Source organism: Dreissena polymorpha, chromosome 2 (assembly GCF_020536995.1).
Source record: "Dreissena polymorpha isolate Duluth1 chromosome 2, UMN_Dpol_1.0, whole genome shotgun sequence".
NCBI lineage: Eukaryota > Metazoa > Mollusca > Bivalvia > Myida > Dreissenidae > Dreissena > Dreissena polymorpha.
In genome coordinates, this window is record NC_068356.1 from 144,051,431 (window position 1) to 144,075,311 (window position 23,881).

Sequence of the window (23,881 nt, forward strand, 5' to 3'; positions counted from 1 at the left end):
ATTTGTTTCGATTTTCGTTATTTACTATTTTAATAAGGATCTCTCAGTAAATGTTTCACTACTTTTAGTTCTAAGCAAAGGAATTCAGTCAAGTGGTTCCGATTTATATATGGCGAATTCAAGTTCTAAGTTTTCGTTTAACACGCTAATGTTCTTATCTTGACAGAACATAAACGTGAATAAGTTACCTTCTAATGGGGTTTTAGACTGGATTCTTGACTGACAGCACTAGCAACAGCAATGTGCGGTTGTAAAGGAAGATGTAACTTCTTGAATACTATGACCATAACATATAATCTCTTCTGTGTTTTTCATAGTTAATATTTACAGCTATGCAAGTTGCACATATGACTTGTGTGTATTTAAGTTGTATTTTTGTGGCATTTAAACAACAATATTCGGAAAGCGGACGAACAGAAAATGATGGGCAGCACTGGAGGACAGCGGACGTATGCCTCTGTATAACACGTGATCCTTTAGAAAGAACAACCCGTTTTTGGACGACAATACTCAAAATGAAGCGTTGCAAAGTGAAACAGTTTTAGGGGAACATTATTATACCCGTGTAGGTAAATGTTTAAATGATACATTTCAAACAGTTTTTATAATCGTAACGAACATGATGCATTCATGTGTCGCATGTATAAAAAGTGTGAAACTAAGTACAATACTCGTAGATCAGCACTTGGCTAAACTGTATGCCCCACCATACATGCCTATTCCTATAATTAACCTGTTGCCCATGAACATAATTATGTTACCTATAATTTCACAACCCTATTGATGTGTGTATTACGGCATTCCACTAACATTTATTTCAAGTAGTCCGACTTATATCGGAATATAAAATGAAAAAAACGTACGCTGGTCATGGCCAAATTATATTTGTTATTTTTAACGCAAGTTTTATCCCACATCTATATATATATTGTAATTTCAACTGGGTCCGGTTATTAAAAATATGCAAAACGTGCTTACTTTTATAGCGAAGTTTATATCTGCATAAACTTTAACATTATTGGTTATTTTACCTGCAATTCGAATAGTTAATTATGGTGGTACATCATGATTTAATTGCTAAACAATGCAATTTTAACAATAAACGATGTTCTTTAATGATAGAGTTCGGATTAAAAACAATAATGCAGTACCTGTAAACAACTCTTATCGTTCAAGTTTACATTTGTGCACGTTTAAGTGCGTTCCCTTGTGTACTTTAGTAGTATGATTTAAGGAACTAAGTTTCTGCTCAATGCAGGGCAATATTCATACATCATAAGACATCAAATTAACTAGAATTATCGCCTTGGAATGGTTAATGCAAATATTTTAGAGTTTATTATTGAATTCGCAAATCTTAGGGAATAAATCTCGCTCATCACAGGTTTATCAATATCGATCGATATGTACACCTGTTTATGTTGCAAGTTAATTTCGAGTAGCCTCAGTTAAGCTCTATAAATTATTAATAATGTATTTAAACAGTATTACATACATAACACAATTCATTGTGTGTTTTATAACACCGTTTGCGTGCACATATACATTTATTTTAAGAAACATTGTTTGCCATAACGTGTTTATGTCATCAGTAAGGTTTAAACCCATTGGACTCAAAATTTGAATATGATATTCATTAATGTATGGTAAATTAATGAAATATGTGTTGTCAAAGTTTCATTGAAAGAAAGTGTTTGATAGGAAACAAAAGTACAAGTACACTGCAATCTTAAACCAACATATCGTACATGCATGCTAAGTATACACTATTCCGTTATTTTGACAAAATCAGACGTAGTTGAATGTGATGCTTTGAGCCCGTTTCATAAATCCCACACTTCAAACTTGCATAATGAAAAATAATATGTTACCAAACCCTTATGTGAATGTATGCCGAAAACAATGCTATTATGAGTACATAAACGACATACATTGAGTTAAACGTTCATACTTGATGCACTTTAAAAAACGCAGTTTATCATAGGACGACGTTTTTCCCTTTTTTAAGACAAATGTTGTTGCGTGCATGTATTACATTATAGATACAGATATATTAATTACTATATTTAATTTAGTTGTTTACAAACATGTGTATGCAATGATTCTATATTACATTTGATATCGTTTTATAAATTCTATGCCACGACATGTTTGCTTTAGCAAGTATTGAGCTCAATTTGTATCCATAAAAACTCAGAATGCCGCAATGAGCACACCTGTACTTTGAAGATGAAATAAGCAGTTATAGCACCCATAGTAATAGGAATCAACGCAAACAAATCTCGAAAATAAAAGTAAAATAAAACAGGAATTATATACACGGACTAATACATTGAACGTCTGCAATTTTTTTATTGAACAAGATTGAAATGTGGCGATCAAAAGTGTACCTTAGTAATTATTACATATGTATGAATGTAAAATTATTTCGAAGAATTTGCACACTGAGTTGGAATAGAGGTTTTTATTTTCGTGCATCGTAATGACCATACGCTTGATACATTACCTTGTTATTTCGGTTCGACCATGTCAACGAAGTTAATAATGTGCAAATAAATTGTTTGAAGTAATACCAAAATCTGCTTTAACACGTCAACCCTGCCTTGATGCTAACACCATTATCACTTACATGTTCATGTACAACTGCAAATACATATTTATAATATAGCTGATTAAACACAAATTCGCTGTAATAACTAATAGGTTAATCTTGAGAAAACTATAAATGTATTAGTGGCATAGCAACAAAAAGTAAGATCATAATTAACGTGCGCAGTAGAACTAAATGTTTTCATTGCAATTTCAATACAGAGAACAATTCAACAAATTAGGCTTACTTCTATCAAAAATATACGGTCGGTGACAATAATGAATGAACAATGCAAATGTAAACGGATTCCTTAAACTCTTGTCCGATATTTTAATAACTATTTACCGTGAGTTTCCTATGCGATGCATATCACTGTCATACTTAATTAAAAACTGTAGATGCATAATTATAAGAAAAAGAGTATACCTCAGTGTCTTGTTTGTACATGTGGGGATTCTCAGATGGAAGCCCCATAATTCATGACAGCTGCTAAACTATTCACTCCAGTACAAGCAAATCTTCGGCAGCCAAACTTTTCATCTATAATATTCAGATTGGTCGGATTCCTATTTCGTTAAGACGTAAGATACACTTACTTTACTGAAACTACATTAGATAATAAACACACCAGGAAAAAAGAATGTGAAAGCTTGTGGACGCTTTTGAAGTTCGCAATTTATTCAGTATTTACATTTAACATATACATGTAGGATGAACTGGGTATATGACAAAATAAACATGTAATGTATTTGGAATTATAAACGCAATAAAGTTCAGGCTTTAAACAAATAACCAAGAAAATGAGAACTTGAACCGTGTGCATAGAAAAGAGTAACGTTGTTAACTCAGACAACTTGCATACACAATTTGTTTAAAACTATTGTATATCATAGGCAAATTATTGAAGCCATCATATAAAATACTGAAGACCAAATTAAATGACAATTATTCTGACGGGATTGTTAACTTCGAATTGTGGTAAAGGAGTTCTAGTAATTTGAACAATGCTCGATTTCGTCTTATACAAAATTATTTGTTATTGACATTGGTATACATTGTAATTATATTAAAACATGATTTACATACTTTGCATGAACTATGTATTTGTTTAGAATGCATTAGAAAAATTATCATTTCGTAAAGCGGTTCCACTTTCATACAGCAATACCTTGACTTAACAGATAACAATTATCGAAATGACCTGTTTTAACGTATGTGGCACATCATGATCAAACTGTAATTACCACGTATGTTATATAATTGAGCCGGCTGCACTTCGAACAGGCTTAAGTATCTGGAGCGTGAAACATGTCGAATGTATTCAAGCAACGAAAATTCAACAGAACAGAACAGAATAGTTTATTTGACTTAAGCATATACAGCTCATCGTCGTTAACATACATATTCAATAACAGCATGCGTTATAATTAAATACAAAATATACATCATTTGAAGGAAGATCGATTCAAAAAGGAATGACATACAACATGTTTAAGTGAGAATGTCACATGGAAGAGGTTAATACTGGGTGACCACATAGTGTAACAACGTTGTTTAATGCTTGCAACACGTATTACATTATTATACGCTTAGTGGCTTTATGAAAGATATATAATATGTAGTAAGTTGCCAGTTTTTTTGTTGGAAATATCGGCAAAAAGCAATTGACCATTGACAAACAAGTAAACACAGTATAGTCAAAGTGCATCTATGAATTACAAATACAATCAAGTAAATAAAATATACTACAATGAAACATGTTCACATATATAAGACATTTTCTCGCATTTCAAAGCCTTTTAAACAAAACATGGCTAATTTTCTTAACACATTTTTATTTGAACTATTAAGTAATTCGATAAACTTAAACATATTTGGGCGACATCTGTAATACTTTGGAATTAATGTTTTCCTAACATCGGCATAGTAAGGACATGTAAGAACAAATTGATATTCATCCTCAATATCATTAAGGTTGCATAAAACACATTTACGTTGATCTCTAACAATGTTCTGGTGTCTACCCGTTTCAATAAATAATTTGTGAGATGACAAACGTAATTTAGCTATAATGTTCCTATGTTTTTTTTATTTTCAACAATATCAATATAAGCCGATCTTTCGAATACTGGTTTTAATTCCTTATATAAAATCATTGAACTAGATGATGTGACACTTACGTTCCAGTTAGTGATATACTGGTCTCGTAATCTGTTTTTAAGTAACGGGATAAATTGATTAGAGTTCACAGATTCGGGGAATAACCAAACATCGTTAAAACCGTTTTGGTTAAGAATGTCCCGTACTTTTGATGACCAATTGTTTGTGTTATGTTTGCGTTCAATGTCTAATCTCTGTGATATAACAATTTGTTTCAGAATACAATTACCCTGCTTTACAGTATATAATTTCAAAAAATATTGAACGATTCTAACATATCTGTCTAAATACAAGGGGAATCGACCAACTTCGGCATATAGCGATTATGAGTTTGTTGACATCTTTACATTTAATATTCTTTTACAAAATTTACGATGGACGCGCTCAATGTTTTCCGCTTTGATAAATCCCCAAACCTCACAATTATAGTTTAGAATTGATGATACATATGCGTTAAAAAGATTTAACATGACATTTATAGGTACGTCCATATCTTTTGTTAAGTTGAGCAAAGAATGCATCGCTTTTAAAGATTTGCCATACAATGTATTTGTTGCGGGTACAAAAGATCCACCGCTTGACATGACAATTCCCAGATAATTAAAATTATTCACAATTTCTAGTTCTTGACCTTTGAATGTCCATTTCAATGTTCTACTGATTGTACCTCCTTTCCGGAATACCATCACCTTAGTTTTTTCAATGTTAACCGTTAAATTCCACTTATCGCAGTAGGTTTCTAAATTGTTTAATGATTCTTGTAGACCCTCCGGGGTTGCAGAAAATAGAGCCGCGTCGTCAGCGAATAATAATAAATAAATCGATATTTGATCTAGTGTAATGCCGGCGTTTATTCCATTTTGCAAGTCGAATTCGATATCGTTAATAAATAGAGAAAACAATATGGGCGACGTTATCTCCCCCTGAAAAAGGCCGACGTTACTATTGAATATGTTTGATAAGTTACCCATGTGTTTGACCTGTAATTTAACTTCATCGTACATTGATCGAATAAGTGTTAAAAGTTTACCGTCGATGCCCACATTTATCATTTTACTCCATAATTGACCGCGATTGATGACGTCATATGCCTTCCGGTAATCAATATAACAGCAGAATAGTTTATCTTTATTTTGAAACTGTTTTTCTATAAGTGCATTAAGAATAAATATTGCATCGACCGTGCTACAATTTGGTTTAAAGCCGAATTGTGCATCCGTCAGAATGTCATTTGTTTCTGCCCATTGTTTTAGGCGTTCATTTAATATGCTTGTAAACAATTTTGCAAAACAACTTATTAAGGTAATTCCGCGATAGTTATTTGGGTCTGATATGTCACCCCGTTTATGTATTGGTACTATGATTCCGGATGCCCAGCTGCGAGGAAAACGCTTTTTATCAAGTATGTAGTTAAACAATATTGCTAACGGTCTGACGATGACATGTATTGTTTCAGTAAAATATTCATATATAATATTGTCACCCGCATGGGCTTTATTGTTTTTCAACCGTTTTGTTGCCTTTATAATTTCTTCTGTCGATATTGGATTATCGAGTTCGGGGTACGAAGGTTCTGTGTTTAGCCTATTATCAAAGTCATGTAAAAATGTATCGGCGTTAAACGAATTTATATTTACGTTACCTTCGTCAGCTAATTTACTGAAATAATTGTGAAATTCGCTTAACGACGTAGTGATAACTCGGTGTCAAAAATTTGGGGATTTGTTTTATTACAGATAATTAACCCGTCAATTAACACATGCTGTTTGACGTTCGAAGTCATATTGAGCCGTTGTTGTCTGCTCACCTATAGTGCCTGCTACACAATGTGTATTTGTTTTGTATTTCAATTATTACCGTACAGTATAATAATTTTCACAAAATTGACAAGTCCCTGCATAATATATAAGACCCTTAAGTTACGAGAAATAAATATATGAATAAACTTATTTTACAAGTAATACAATACATAGAATTTGTTATGCACTTAATTTTTTTTTTTATATTTTTAGCATTTTAAGGCGCTTTACAAACATATTATCAGGATACGCTAACCCGCTTTTATACAAATTGGAAAAACTAACTATAATATGTGTACAGCTGCTCAATACCTAAGAATAGTTCCAAACATGTGCGTACGGTAGTGTATCGCATAAAAGTTACCATGAAAATTAAATAACTTATTATCAGATCAAGTTCAAACAGACATAATTTTGCGTTATTAATGACACTCAATATATAATATAATTATCTTGATATTGGTCCATAACTTTGTACCGCTGCAGTAAATAAATTTAAAGCACGCCATTCATCCCCGATTATTCAATATATATTGATGCACTGATAGCATTGGCCTAAATATGAATGTATTTTTAAAGATTTTTGAAAAAGTATTGAACCTTTCAAAATAACGTCAATATAACTTGCACTACTACTACTTCTGCTTTACTACTTATGGTTCTACTACTGCTTCAACTACTATTTCTACTACTACTATACTACTTCTACTACAACTACTACTACTACTACTACTACTACTACTACTACTACTACTACTACTACTACTACTACTACTACTACTACTACTACTACTACTACTACTACTACTACTACTATTACTACTACTAATACTACTACTACTACTACTACTACCACTACTACTATTACTACTACTACTTCTACTACTACTACTACTACTACTACTACTACTACTACTACTACTACTACTTCTACTACTACTACTACTACTACTTCTACCTCTACTACTACTACTACTACTACCACTACTACCACTACCACTACTACTACTTCTACTACTACTACTTCTACTACTACTACTACTACTACTACTACTACTACTACTACTACTACTACTTCTACTAACACTACTACTACTACTACTACTACTACTACTACTACTACTACTACTACAACTACTACTACAACTACTACTACTACTACTACTACTACTTCTTCTACTACTACTACTACTACTACTACTACTACTACTACTACTACTACTACTACTACTACTACTACTACTACTACTACTACTACTACTACTACTACTACTACTACTACTTCTACTACTACTAACACTACTACTACTACTACTACTACTACTACTACTACTACTACTACTACTACTACTACTACTACTTCTACTACTACTACTACTACTACTACTACTACTACTACTACTACTACTACTTCTACTACTACTACTACTACTACTACTACTACTACTACTACTACTACTACTACTACTACTACTACTACTACTACTACTACTACTACTACTACTACTACTTCTACTACTACTACTACTTCTACTACTACTACTTTGCTGCTGCTGCTGTTGCTTCGGCTGCTGCTGCTGCTGCTGCTTTTGCTGCTTCTGCTGCTACTACTACTTGTACTACCACTACTACTACTACTACTACTACTACTACTACTACTACTACTACTACTACTACTACTACTACTACTACTACTACTACTACTACTACTACTACTACTATTACTACTACTACTACTACTTCTACTCCTACTACTACTACTACTACTACTACTACTACTTCTACTACTACTACTACTACTACTACTACTACTACTACTACTACTTTTATTATTATTATTATTATTATTATTATTATTATTATTATTATTATTATTATTATTATTACTACAACTACTACAACTACTTCTACTACTGCTAGTGCTACTTCTGCTACTGCTGCTGCTGCTATAACTAAAAATTCACTACTACTACTAATTCTACTACTACTACTACTACCACTTCTACTACTACAAATCCTCATTCCATCCTGCTACTTACTTCCTATACTCCCATTTCTCCCTACTACCTATACTTCTACTAGACCTTACTTAGTACTTACACATAGTTCTTGTTCTTCTTCTGATAATAATAATTCAGTCATTATCATCTACTACGCGTATTCCAACATGTCGTATGATAGCAATTACACCATTAAAGCTTGATAACGTTATATTATACAGTTCGTGAAACATGTTTTAGAGAAAACGATGTACAGCTCTAAACTTAAACAAAACATATTACAGGTTCCCTTCAGTATTCCTTGCTGCATGTATTGTTTCACCATATAAAAAAAGCGCTCAATTTACAGAATAAAACAGTTATGAGGTATGGTTTACATGATACACTGTAAATATAACTTATTGTTTTCTCAATACATTTGAAATGTATTTGCAAAATAATTAAGGCGCTAATTATACTTCGAAAATAATCAACCCCTTCTCGTTATTATTCCTGACTAAATAAAGCTGAATATATATCATCATGCTTCGTTAAATTATATGACCTCCATATTATTTAAAGCTGCAACTTTCCCACATTCAATCTCAAATGCAATTTTGTCACGAGGTAAAGTCCAACATGCAACACTGATCAAGTTTGTTTTAAAAGACTTCATCATTTATAAAAAGCCCAGTATTATAGAATGCAAAAGTCACACTAGTAAGTTTACTGTTAAACCTGTAAACGCTATTAGTGAACACTCTAAGTAAACGTGATCTTTATTCGAAGCTGCGAAAAAAGTCAGTGTTGCTTGAGTTAGATGTGTTACACTTTAACTACCACGAATGGATATCCAAACATGAATATATATATACTACGAGAGTTTCCATAGCTCCTTCATTATTCCATCAGAAAATATCTATTTAAATTTAGATTCAATCTTGATCTTTGCAGTACCTTAAGACATTACGTAAACACAAATACATCGCCGTTTATTATTGTTTCTAGACCAAATTCTTCAATACAATGACAGTATGGCTTACTCTTCAGGTTAAGTATTTATGCACGTATACATTAGTCAATATACGTACTATATGCTTCTTAGTTGTTTTCATGACGAATGATAAGTCATTCAGAAAGCGATCCATCACTTATGGATAATGATTTCGTAAAGATCTTTTAAGTGGACGGCCAAAAAAAGTAGATTTTTCTCAAAGGTATGCTATGTTAACTATATTGAAACCATCTCGAAAATCTACTTTTTCCGGTTTAATCAGGATTATATATATGCACACTATCTCACTATCTCTACTTGAGTAATGGATAGGACATGAAATTGGTCTCTTCATCTGATGATTCTTATTTTCTTATAAATGTTGTGCATTTGCGTACCGTTGGGCATTGGTTTATGTATTATTTAATCACATTTAACTGATCGCGACCGGAATATGGTCGAAGGGTTACTATTTACCAAATCTATTTGATTAAATGAACGACGCACTATTGTTGCATGCAGACAATTGAACTTTTAAAGACAGATAATTATAGCGTTCACGAACTTTCAAAGGAGTCTTTACTTTGGTAGCGACTAGGCCATTTTCGGATTCAAAATTCTTCCGATGCTTTCGTTGGCAATGTTGTTGCAATTCTTCTACAACAGTTTTATTTAGCTTAAAAAAATCAATTACGCAGCAGATCTGTAAAGCTAGCATTCCCGAATAAGAAACGACAGATGAAACGTTTTGTTAACGTAATTTCATGGTATGTGTATTGACACAAATATGTGTGTAAGTACTTTACATGCTGATGAACTTTGACGCTGCCTTTATTGTGTTATAGAGAGAAAAAGGATACAAATGTGTTTTAAATTTGTGAAAACATACCTTTAATAAATATGAAAATTTGATTGATTACATTCTAAACAGATGCTCGTGAAATGAACGACATAATATTGGTTCCAAGTAAATTAAAAAATCAAACAAAGGACATGATCCCTGTGATCGTATCTGCATACAAACAATTTCGGTTGCTATACTGCACTCAAATAAAAATGTCTATCACTAAACTGCAAAGGTTGCATTGTTGTGCAATTTAGTACGATTGAAATATTTCCATGAATGTCAAAAGCTTAATATCATCCGCCGCGCAAAGTTGAATGGGAATGTTGGTTTTTCAGATAGACGTTAATATAAATCATATTTACGCTTGAAGTGGACGCTCGCAATGCAATGATTTCCCTTTCTTATGACGGTCATTTGTCATCGTAATTCATGTTGTGCTCCGTTAGAAAAGTGTACTGGTTAAATGATAACAGTGCTCCGCCATTGTGTATCGCTATTTAAAGTAGCCTTTTCACGTTTTGGTAAATTGATAAAATTAAAAAAGTTGTTTCATATTCGCAAACTTTCGTTTTAGTTATGAGGAAACAGTAATTCTGAACATTTTCCATGCTCTAAAATAGCCATTATATGCATCTTTTGACGATTTAATAAAACTGAAAATTATAAAGCGTTGCAACGCGAAATGATTGAATAATATGGAGAGTTCTGTTGTTATCGTTATATTTTGTGAAACTTCGAGGATTGCTTATATAAAGTATAGAATCCATCCGTCATCCTTTGATCACGGATGACCGAGTGGTCTAAGTAGTAGACTTTTACTCCAGGACACAAGGGGTCTGTGGTTCGAGCACTGTTGAGGCTTACTTTTTTTCTTTTTAAAATTGTATTCTTTATGTTTTTATTGGAGCTTTTAAGACCCAATGTTTTCATTTATGAATATAAGCATTTAATGACACACTGCAATACATGCAACAGTCTGTGAAAAAGCCCTTTTAATCGCTTAGCTCTAGATTTTAATAGTTCTACCTGTCTTGTCTAAGTAATTATTTTATGCGACTAGCCATGTAGTATTGTGAGCTGCAAAACTGTTAAAATATGCTGGGCTACATAAGATCGGTTAAGTAGCACAACCTTTGTAGCACGGGTAAAAGTTATACAAACGGACAATGTTACCATGTTCAGCCAAGCATGACACAATTGCTAAGTATGGCGACAATGCCCATAGTTACATCATATAACATCTGTATCATACATATACCGCGAAACGCGAATGGCCTTACATAGATTACAAGAAAAACAATAACGTTATTCAAACTCTGAAATTAAAAAGAAAATATAATTTTAATATCGATATGATTTCTTATTAGTTACAATAATGAGTCTACTTCATTTTCCCATATTTATTTGAAGTTTTAGTTAATGTTTATAAATTAAACCAACATCATATCGAACGTTTCTTGCGTTATGACGTCAAATCAACATACATGTACGGAACAACTGCGAAGTTAAAATCTAAATAGTCTCATGACTGATCTTTTGAATACAAACATTGTTCAGATGCGTAGGATCCATCCTGCTATTAGGTCATACATGTTTATAGCCGTTTGACATGTATCTTGTTTTTTCGTTACGTTCGCATCGTGGACTGTTACAAACAATTTATATGCAATTATGAGACAAAAGGTCGGTATAGTAAAACCTAACCATTGCTACTATAAAAAGTCATCTAGTTTGCATTATGAAAAAGCTTTACAGCTTACCGCCCGATTGATTCTCATCCTTTATGATGAACGCTTGGAGGGAAGCATGCAGTACTCCTCTATTAAACAAACTGTTATGTCGACAATCATGTCAGATCGTGTCCCGTGTAGGCCCCAAGACATCTCACTCTCGCTACGTAAACGAACAGCCTAACAACTAACAACTTGGCCTTAGAGACGGTTATCGGCAAGTATGTATGGATGTGCCTTGAAACTTAATTAAAGTTTCAAACTTAAAGTTAAAATCCTCTATTATTATTATTATACAAAACGTAAGTTTGGTCTCCATGTTGTGTCTCCATGTGTGGTTTTGCAAATACAAAATAAACAAACATATATGTCAGGGATTACTCATTTTTATATATCAACTTATCCAGATAAAGTATTAAAATAGCGTTGAATAAATATAAGCGTACTTAGCGATATTATTAACACAAAAACACCTCGGAGTAATTTAACTAGTGTTCTCAATGTGTTCATTTCAGTTGGCCAGATAATCGTGTTCTATCAAATAGCAATCGATTCGGACATTCCGAAGAACCATCAATTTTACCGACAATCTAAATCGCCTGAATGATTGCCTTTTTACTTAAGAAAAAAAACGTATAGTTTATAAGGCCGTGGACGGAAACATTACTAACATAGCCACTAATAAACAAATGTTTTTTTTTATAATGGTCAGCAAAAAATGGTATCAGTCGTATGATGGCGGGTGTTTTCATTTGTCTAAACTAGTCCTATAAATGGTGCTCTTCCGCTACTTCATAGAGTATAAACAAACAAATGAATTTTATTTACGAAAATTTGCCCACAAAATAACAATATCTTATAGATGTCGTTATCATTACACACATTTATTGGCACAATATTACCTGATCTATTGTTTATGTGGGTTAATGCGTATTGTAATACAATAGAACAAGTCAAAATATTAAACAGGTTTGTAGACTAATTTAACAGAAACACCAAATATCAGGTTCTATTATGCATACGGTTATTAGTCCCGGAGAATGATATAATACTGGAAAAAGTAAATGTAAAAAACTATATTCTAAATTTCCCATTTTAAACGTATTAAATGTAAATATTGCAGAAATCAGAGATATTTATTATTTTGGACCATATTGTGAATTAGCACATCCATCAGAAATTGTGTTTGCAGACACTTGGACATTCAGATTATTGCAGTCGCGTTCAATAGAAAAATTAATAATATAAAATACGTAGCATTCATATGAGACGAGTAAGTTTTAAAATCAGTCATGCCTAAATAATAATGTTGTTTACCAGTTTATGCTCAATAATAAGGTAGCATTAGCAAACAAATAACGCTTGTTTATTACGGTGAGCCTTGGGCTTTCGTTATATAATCAATACAAAACATATCATTATATTATCATATATTTATTTGCAATTGATCACACATATATTTGTGCATTGAAATACCGAACCTTGGCGTAAACGTTTCCAACAATACACATTGAAGTAGACAGTGTACTCAAAACGAATATACACAAAGTTTGTTTGTATACCCATGCATTACCAGTATCTGACTATATACACTAATTACTATCATGTGTAACGAACAAATCGTCTACTGAATGTAATAACTGGGGTAACTGACATTTTGTGCATTATCAGGAATGCATATTTTCCGACATTTTCTGAAATACAGGCAGATCACTAACGTTATTTTATGCATTCAAAATATTTCAATGTTGAAAGTATGGTTACGGCTCCTTTCTTAGTTTTTTTATTGTTTTAAAAAACAAACAAATCAATTTGGAGTTTTGTTTCGTTTTTCTAGTGTTATTATAATACTAATCAGAAAGTTTGAATACGAAAACAATGTTTGTTATTTTAATAAAACAAATGTTTGCTTCTCCTGAAAATTTAACAAAATGTCAGTTACGATACTTTTTACATTCAGAAAATGACATGTGCTCGTAATGTCAATTTGAAAAATTTGGTAAAAACATAATTTTTACCAAATATGTAGAAATAATATTTTAACATTTTATGTATGTCAAAAAACAAAAATGAAAAAAAGTAAAAATAAATAAAAATGTCAGTTACATGACTTATTACATTCAGTAGACGAAATGTCAATACATATTTTATTTTCATCGTTGAGTGTGTTTTTTTAGATGTTCCGAGAAAATATCAAACTATACAATACTGCATAAAACGTTATACTACTTTTGCTTTGTTGTCATTTTTATTAATGCAAATTTCTTATGACAATCGTATATTACTCCAAACTAAATATGTAGATGTGAAATTCAAAAAACTTAATAATTGCGCACATGGTCTTTTTTTAAGGAATGCAATTGCATTTACATGCGGCATGGTATCAGACTAACAACACATGTGTTTAATGTCCACCAATAACCAGTTCATGAATTTGGCTATTACATTTTACATTATATTTTACAGCAGTTTGTTTGTTTTCATCTGTCAACACTCCCTCTGGTACGCCCGGATAACGCTATATTCAGTCTACATGTACATTTGAGTTATCTATTTCATTTGTTAAATAAGACTATAAATTATAAAAACAACTGACAAACGACATAGTGTATTCATTCTTACGGCTTTTTATGTACTAGTGTTGTAACGAGAAACCTTATTTTCAACAAAATATAGTTTATACATAGAGAAAATGGATGTGATTCACCTAATTGTTTTACAATTGAGCGTATTGCTGCAAGAAACTCATCTATTTTGCCTATATATTTGATGCAGTTTTTATGTTCAAATGATTCCTCGTCAAGATTGGTCTACTACAGAGCAGTTTTTAATGATTAATTGGTTATAAGTTTAGCAAGTAGCCTCGTGCTACGATTTGCTCGATCGCGATGTAAATATTCGTTCTCTAAATGAAGTAAAATATTACTAGGTGAGTATTCAAAAGAACAAATGCATACATTAATAACGACTTACTACTCTTGATTCTTAATATGTGTACAACACTTTTGTTATACTATCTTGTTACCTTATTATCAACAAAATAGTATTTTGGAAATAGGTTAGACGTGTTTGACCTTTTAGTCATGACACTCGGCCTGTTGGTGCTAGAAGTTACAGTTAACCTTAATCTCAACGGGAGATTCGGTTCGCCAATAATGAATTGAGATTGCCTTTTCATTGGTAAATTCATGTCAAATGCACAATAGTCAAACGCATGTTTCCCTCGGCCGTTTTTGTCATTCAAACTTTCAATATGCCCGATACACAATTATTTTGTTAATTTATTTACAGAGTCTCATTATTAACAAACCTAGCGGAAGGAGGGAATGGAATTTGAAATAACATATTCATGTAATTCGGGAAACAGAGGGAGAAACGACGATAATTGATGTCAGTCTAAATCCATCGTGAATGAATTATTACTATTATAACCTGGTGCAAATATGTTTCATTTTGTTAAGTTTTCGACATAATATAAATTTTTTTATTTAAGCGACAAGCAATGCAGACGTATATAATGCCTGTTATATATCCTTGTGTGATTTAATTTCTTATCATTAAAGTATGTTACTAAGATATATCAAGGCACTTATGAAAACGTCGGCTTCAACGCACATGTAAAATGCTCAAGTAATGTAGATGTAATGTAGATGTCAAAAAAGATGTAAATGATGCCAATATTATTAAATTACCAAATTCTCTTACATAAATTATGTTCCTTTTTGATAATTAATCATTGTCAAAATGCCAGTATAATGCCAGGCATGTGTATTTATCTGTATACGATAATTGATTTAGAAAGTGGGTTAACTACATCATCAGAACGAAGCAATCTGTTTCAAACTTTTTTTAAGACCTATATGCAAGAAAGATGTTTCCATAAAAACGAGCAAAACTCAGAAAGAGGTAAACAAGCAGACTGATTTATCTAAAAATATGAGCCACGATTGCAAGTGAACTGTTATACAATCATATATCATATTATATACGCCACACTTCCCAGAAACGCAATTTTCAATGATTTGCGCATACTGCGAAGTAAAATAAGAATAAGCTGTAAAATAACATCGGATGTTCATTGTGTTGCGTTTCATTTTTGTTATTGAAGATAAAACACGACCTTTGAGAACACATGATATTACGATATAACGATATACGTTGTCTTGGTAAAAGGTCTAAGGCATTTTTTTTAAAGACAACTTTACTAATGATGATGTGAAAAAATCTTATCGTTTACCGAAACGTCAATTTAAACAAATCAGTTAACATATCACATGTAAAAAGAAATAGACTGTGCATTCATGGAACATACAACTTGACAATTTGAACACCATGTTTGGTAATTAGCTAATAATCTGTCGACCTACGTAACGTCGACTGAGAATGGATTATTGTTTATATAATATTACATTCATACACATGACGAGATGGCCTGAACTTCACAATACAATGAACCTTTGTGCTGTATAATTTTGTTCTTAACCAGAATCTGACGTAAATGAAATGTGCGTTTTCTGAATAATGTCTATGTCAACACGTTGTTTGTTCTTCAACACGCATAGACAGTTAATTCAAAATTTACTGCACTAAAACTTTACTTAATTACCAATAGTATTTTTCTTATAAAGTTTATCATCTCTTATACACGTTAAAATAATTTCCAACCGATCATGTGGAGGGTTATTTAGTTTAGAATAACATTCAAACAGCCCATAAACTGCTGAAGTCGGTTTCGTATTGTGCTTGTTTAACTTTGCTTGGAATTGTATTTGTTCTTCACTTTAATGATGGTAAATAATGTAACTTTAATGGTGGTAAATAACTTTTGATGACCTCTCTCTCACTCCCTTCCTAGCTCTCAGCCTCTCTCTCACTCTCTCTTTTTCTCCCTCTCTCACTCTCTATCACTCCTTCTCTCTCCATCTCTCCCTCTATCTCTCTCTCCCTCTCCCTCTCTCTCTCTCCCTCTTTCCCTCTCTCCCTATCTCCCTCTCTCTCTCCCTCTCTCTCTCAATCTCTCTCACTCTCTAAGACAGCGTAGAGTTAGGTAAAACTATAAGCACTATAAATATATATTGTTTAAATGCACAAAATATTATTAAATATTTGTCGTAACGTATTTGAGCAACATCAGTTAAACATTACTGCTGTTTGAACGTACGTGAAAAATATGTTAAAAAACAGATTAAACTGTTTTATGTTATTCCCTCCCCGTGTATTGTTGTTTGCCATCACCCGCCCGCGGTAGTGTACGTGTCAATTATGTTGTTAATTGATCGATCTCTTTTATAACGATACTCCCTTTATTCTTGAGTGATTAAACATGGGAATCTTTAATTTTTGGTATGAACTAAGCCTTTGCTTCTTTTTATTAATATAAAGGAAGTATGACATGAAACAAATGTGCTGATATCCAATAGTCCTTATTTATCACAAAATTAAAGATACCTCAAGATAACTGAATTAATTGTAATAACTCAAAGTAAATCGACAATTCTAAAAAACTTATTTAATGTTTTGTACCTCTTTTTTGTGTCATTTCAATATGTCTACTCCAAACCAACGAATTTCAAATTTCCAAAACGGAATTGCGGGAAAAAACTTCCGATGAACGTTATTTGAACCCACATGATCCCTATCGTTGTGTCGCCTGCTACAAAGTACAAACTGCGACATATAGAGATCACTTCTCCATCGATTGTCTGTCTGTCACAACGTTTGTCATTCAGCATATGCCTGCAATAGACGTGTATAAGGTCAGGTATCAGGCATAAAAACGCACCAGAATGCGCCATTTGATGCTAAAATTTGAAAAAAAAATCCGGACCCCCACCAACGGGAGGGGGATACCCAACCCCTCCGCCGCCACAATGTTAATTTGCTTCCGACGCCCCTGTACATATACACATGCATGTTTTGTGGTATGTGTTATTGGGCGTTCAAGTATTATATAATAATATGATGAAGCGTTTTGAAACGGACTGTATCATTCAGACATTTCTGACTTCACCTGTTCAAGTAGCTATCTAATGAAATTAAAGTTTGGAAAGGAAGGGTTATCAAGTCATATGCAATTACACGAGCTGAACAGGGAGATAAGATGTCAGATTTTTCATCCATACTATTTTCAAATATTGCAAATGTACTGATTGCTACATTAACAGTGCACTCTGTTCAGCGTTCCTCATGATATGTGTTGTTCATTTGGTGGAAACATCAATAGTGCATGTGTACTCGGCCTTTAATTATTCATGGTTAATTGTCCATGGAATACCTTTTCGATGTTTTGTTTGAAATTATAGCGTGGGCTACTTGTATTAGCGTAGACAATTAATGCGCGACCGAAAATTAAAGAGAATGCGTATGATATTTCGTTTGCATTCATTTTTACGTTTTTTTTTTATGATAAGGATATTTGTGGGGATACAACTTATACATTTATATTTTAATAAAGATAAAGCACTTCGTATTTATAGTGAATACATAGACACGAAACTTTATAATAAATATTACTTCTGCAATTGTACAGGAGCCTGCGATTGATTCTGTCGTATACTTTATTGTACGTTATACAACATACATTTGTATAAATTCACAACGTTATTATCCACACCAAATGCTTCGTTGACATCAATTTTTCGAACATATATCACACATACATGTATCTAACGTCCTATCTTCAGGAGGTACACAATTCTATACCAACCACCTTTTCTTCAAGGCGTGATAAGCAAATGGTATTAAATTAATACATTCAACCAGTTCAATTTTCTGTATCATTCCTATCGTCATAATGGGAAATATGTCAGACATAAGGTATTGTGATATTTCAAAGGACGTGGCGCCGGAGAATGTGCATAAGGTTATTTATAATCTCCGACGTTAACTCAATATCAGAGGTCCCTTCCTAATGTATTTATTTCATTTATTAGCTCGGCTGTTTTCGGAGGTATTGTCATAGCGAGCTCGTCGTGTCCGTCGTCGTGCCGTGTCGTCCGCTTTGTGCTAAAACCTTTACATTTTGTCAATGTTTTGAACATTGGCTCTACAATTAAAGTGCTTGAACCTACAACTTTGAAACTTCGTATGAAGCTGCACCTTGATTAGTTCTAAATGTCACACCCATTGTTGGGTCACTAGGTCAAAGGTCAAGGTCACTGTGACCTCTAAAAATAATCTGACAAGCTTTCATTTGTTCAAAAATGCACCCGCAGCCGAGCGTGGCACCCGTTATGCGATGCTCTTGTATAATACTTTATTGTTTATGTAGAGTGGCGTATTTAGGTGGGGGGCTAAAGCCCCCCCCAGCTGGCTGGCTAGATACGATTTAAAAAAAATGAGCCCCTTAAAGTATCAAACATATCCACTTGTGTATTTCCTGCCATATGCCCATAATTAAGCCATAAACAGCTGTCGATTTGTGTGATTAGCCCCCAGGCATGTGTACTGACGATCTAACCTACGCCAGCTAATTTAAAACTGCACGCTTCATTGACTGTAAGTGATAAACTGCGCTTGTTGATTGGCTGAATGAGATACACTCAACTAATGAAATTTATCGATGCATTTAGCTATAGGTAAATGTTTACAAATGGCTGCCGCATGGGACTTGTGAAAAACAATATTTCAATTTGTAGCAATTAAAGAGTTGAGACGAACGCAGTGGACAATCATCATTAATATTTCGGTAAGTTTCTTTGATGAATTTAAATGGGTAAATGTTTACAAATGGCTGCCGCATGGGACTTGTAAAAAACAATATTTCAATTCGTAGCAATTAAAGAGTTGAGACGAACGCAATGGACAATCATCATTAATTTTTCGGTAAGTTTCTTTGATGAATTTAATTGGTATTAGCTCTTGAGAGTGATAATTATTTTGAGTAAAAAGTTATTGCCATTGAAATTCAACAGCACACTTAATGAATGGCAATTAATTTGTTTGTTTTTACAAATTGGACTAACTTATTTGTTGTTCATATATAGTTATTGAAATTAAAAAGGACTCAAAAATGAAGAATTACTTTTCTAGTATGAAACTAAATCATTTTCAAAATGAAACGCAAACATGCAACACTTGAATCCATTTGGATCAAGAAACCAAAAACTAATGAACCAACTAAAAATGAGTCTGTTGCTGCTTTCAGCTCTCCGGTACCTCTGGCACCCTCAGCAACATCCACCAATGACATTAGTGTGTACGCTAGACAACATGGTAAACTTACTGATGAGGAACGGGACACTCTTCTCTCTACGGACTGGAAACTGTCAGAGAAACACATGTACAAAAAGACACAATTCGGCAAAACAAGTCGGACATTCCAGTAATCCTGGCTCCAGAAGTATCCAGGACTTGTGTACAGTGTCGAAAAAGATGGAGCGTATTGCGTACATTGCGTCACATTTCCAGGGAACAAGAAACGTGGAAAATTAGTTAGTGAACCATTTCAAAACTGGAAGAAAGCCATTGAAGTCTTCGATGGTCATTTTTTTCCAGATGCAAAGAAACACTCCAAAGACGGGGGTACTGAGTATCAAGCCCACATTGATTCGCGCATATGTTGTGAGCAGTTTATGAGTGTGAGAAAAAACAACGCTCCCGTAAATAAGCAGGTCGATGCAGCTCTGCAGGCCAGACGGAAGAAGAATGCTGTGGTTCTTGAGTCTATCACCAAGACAGTGTTGTTATGTGCGCGCCAGAACATAGCCATCCATGGGCATTCTGACAGTTCAAAATATTATGATGATGAATCAGTGAATTGTGGTAATTTCCAATCACTTATAGAGTTTCGTGTTGAGTCAGGTGATTCTGTTCTCAAGGAACACTTTGCTACTTGTGGGAAGAATGCTACCTATCGCAGTCCTACAATTCAGAATGAACTTCTTGACATTATGGGACAGACAGTTGAACGCAAGTTAGTGAATGAAATAAAAACTGGTGGTAAATTCTACTGTGTGTCTGCCGATGAGGTACGTGACAACGGTAACGTGGAAAAGATAGCCGTGTGTGTCAGGTTTATAGACGAGTCTGACAAGATCCGAGAAGAGTTTCTAACGTTTGTAGATGTCAGTCCAGATATCAGTGGCGAGGCTCTCTCCCAAGCTATCATCGACGTGCTAACAGACGTTAGTCTAGACCCTTCCATGATGCGGTCACAGTGCTACGATGGTGCTGGTAAGACCAATATTGTTATAAATGTAATAAATTTCAAAATTACATTAGTTTCAATTTTAAAAGTTTACAATCAAACTAACAATGAAGGATGTGTTCTGATATAGCACTTAATTGTGATTGAGGGGCATATTGACACGGAATTGCAGCCAAAACCATTAATAATAACTGACTAAATCGTTTCAAACTTAAAATGATTGGAGTCTATGAATCCAGCATAGCCAAAATTATCTTTCTTGTTTGGCACCTCATGATCTGAACATTTATTGGTGCGCTGTACTAGTTGTTTAACATTCATGTTTTTATTTCAGGTAACATGACGGGTAAGACAAAAGGTGTAGGTCCAAGAATCCAGCATCAGTACCCCAGAGCTCTTCCGTTTTGGTGCACGGCTCACTAGTTGAACCGCTGTGTAGTACATGCTTCCAACAGCACACTTGTACGAAACATGATGGGAACAGTTGACAGGGTGAGTACACATTTTTACTTTTATAACTGAAATGAAAATATAATCCAATGCAAAGTATCAAGCTAGTCTTATCGTATTCCCAGGATCAGGGTAGGTGAGTCATTATATGTTAAAATTCTGTAATACTTACTCTCCTCTGGACATCTATGTATAAAGATAGGTTGAGTGGTGTGGCATTTTCCATTACCACTCATGAACAAACCCAATTAAAGCAGGTATGCTATTATATATCTTGGATACAGTTTGTGCTTCCAAGGAGCAACTTTTCCAGTCTACATTCAACATGAAAAATTTTGAAAAAGATAAATATTTTATATATATTAAGTAAAATATTGTTGATATTTAATAAATAATGGTACATGTTTTTATTTTTCAGATTGCTGTGTTCTTCAACTACTCGCCGAAACGACAGATCTGTCTTGCTGAATGTCGGGCTGCCATTGAAGCCACCGAGTCCAAGCGCCAGAAGATAAAGTCTCTCTGCCGTACACGCTGGGTAGAACGACACGACGCCCTTGAGGTCTTTATCGACTTTCTACCCGCCATGGTTGATGCAATGTCTCAGTTAATGGAGAATGAAACAAAGTCTACAACATCTGCTGAAATCTCTGGGTTTTTGATGGCGATTACTGGTTTCCAGTTTATCGCTGTCCTGGTGAGTGTGACCCGCTGTCTCAGCTATATAAAACCCCTCACTGTTGCTCTTCAAGGTCGTTCGGTTGATGTGGTCAAGGCCATGTCTCAGGTTAGTGTGGTGCAGCAAGCTCTCCAAGAGGTCCGTGACAACATCGACACCTACCATAACACCTGGTTCCAAGAAGTTTCAACTATCGCTGACAATCTTGGTGTTCAGCCATCTCAACCCAGACTGTGTGGTCGTCAGACTAAGCGTGACAACATCGAAGCAGCAACACCCGAATTGTACTACAAAAGAAACCTAACGATTCCCTTTGTTGACACTTTTGTGAATGAAATGGACACCCGATTCAGTGATTTGCAGACTAAGGCAGCCATGGGATTGAAGCTTATACCGGAACAAATGTGCGCCTCTCCTGTCAGTGCTAGTGACCTTGAATGGGTCATTGATGATCTCCCTTCCCCTCAGTCCCTGCCTGCTGAGTTGCACTTATGGCAGGCTAGATGGAAAGGTGTTACCAACCCACCTACTACCCTTCAGGGGGCTGTTGAACAGTGTGATTCACAGCTGTACCCCAACATTTACACGGTTTTGTCTATCGCATGTGTGTTCCCTGTCACATCATGTGAATGTGAAAGAAGTATCAGTGCCCTAGGACTTGTAAAGACAAAACTGAGATCTTCAATGGGTCAGGACAGGTTGTCCGCTTTGTGCCTTCTTTCTGTTCATAGGGACATTGACATTAACATTTGCAATGTTGTCCGAGAGTTTGCTCGGAAGCATCCTAGGCGGATGTATCTTCCTGACATCCTGTCTGAGCTGTAGACATTTGTTGAATAGTGGTATAATCACTTCAGCATTAGCATTGTATTATTTTGCTGTTATAATGATATTTTATTCTTCATTGATCATTGATGTATTTGTTGCTTTTATTATGTACAATTTGCTGATCAGTTCCCTTTAAATCTGATTTGAGGTGATAATTTCCTTTAAACCCTTTTTATTTTATGGCCCTTTTTTACACCTTATCTTTTTGTATGGTAGGTTAGGCCCCTTCCTTGGGTCAAGATCAGCAATCTTTTACACAGCTTTTAATTGTGAATGTATAGTACTGATATTATATTTCTGCTTACATTATAATAATGTGCTATAAAAATACTGCTTTGGTTATGCTTTTAGTGTGTTTTATTATTATAGTATTACTTATGTATGCCATGTATTTATGATGTGTTGAAATTTGCTACTGTTTGATTATAGGTCGGTCAAAAGCTTTACATAGCTTATGTTATATCATGTTATTTCATACCGACAATAAATAAATTTTGATTTGATTTGTAAGATTTTCTTGTATTGTTTTGTTACAAAATGACATAACATTTGATAGAACTTGAAATAAAGAGTGTTGCTTAAAATGTTATTTTTATAATTTGTAAAAGAAAACATCCAACAGGGTGACCTAGTAGGATATCCAACAAGGTGAAAAGGAGGTCCACATCTAACACTGT

At 33.9% G+C, this 23,881-nt stretch overlaps 1 protein-coding gene across 1 annotated transcript; it reads left to right on the forward strand.

Moving 5' to 3' along the window:
• Positions 1-21,718: 21,718 nt before the first annotated feature.
• Positions 21,719-23,201, forward strand: LOC127870149 (52 kDa repressor of the inhibitor of the protein kinase-like). The gene is made up of 3 exons (XM_052412806.1): positions 21,719-21,739; positions 22,116-22,703; positions 22,845-23,201. The coding sequence occupies exons 1-3, from the start codon at positions 21,719-21,721 to the stop codon at positions 23,199-23,201; spliced, it is 966 nt and encodes a 321-aa protein (XP_052268766.1).
• The last annotated feature ends 680 nt before the right edge of the window (positions 23,202-23,881 follow it).

Excerpts from the sequence above, each read along its gene's own strand:
- LOC127870149 (XM_052412806.1), top strand. The coding sequence starts at position 21,719 with ATGATGGGAACAGTTGACAGG. Across the intron at positions 21,740-22,115 it reads TGATGGGAACAGTTGACAGG|ATTGCTGTGTTCTTCAACTA; the intron begins GTGAGTACACAT and ends TTTATTTTTCAG. Across the intron at positions 22,704-22,844 it reads TTCCCTTTGTTGACACTTTT|TCCCTGCCTGCTGAGTTGCA; the intron begins GTGAATGAAATG and ends CCTTCCCCTCAG.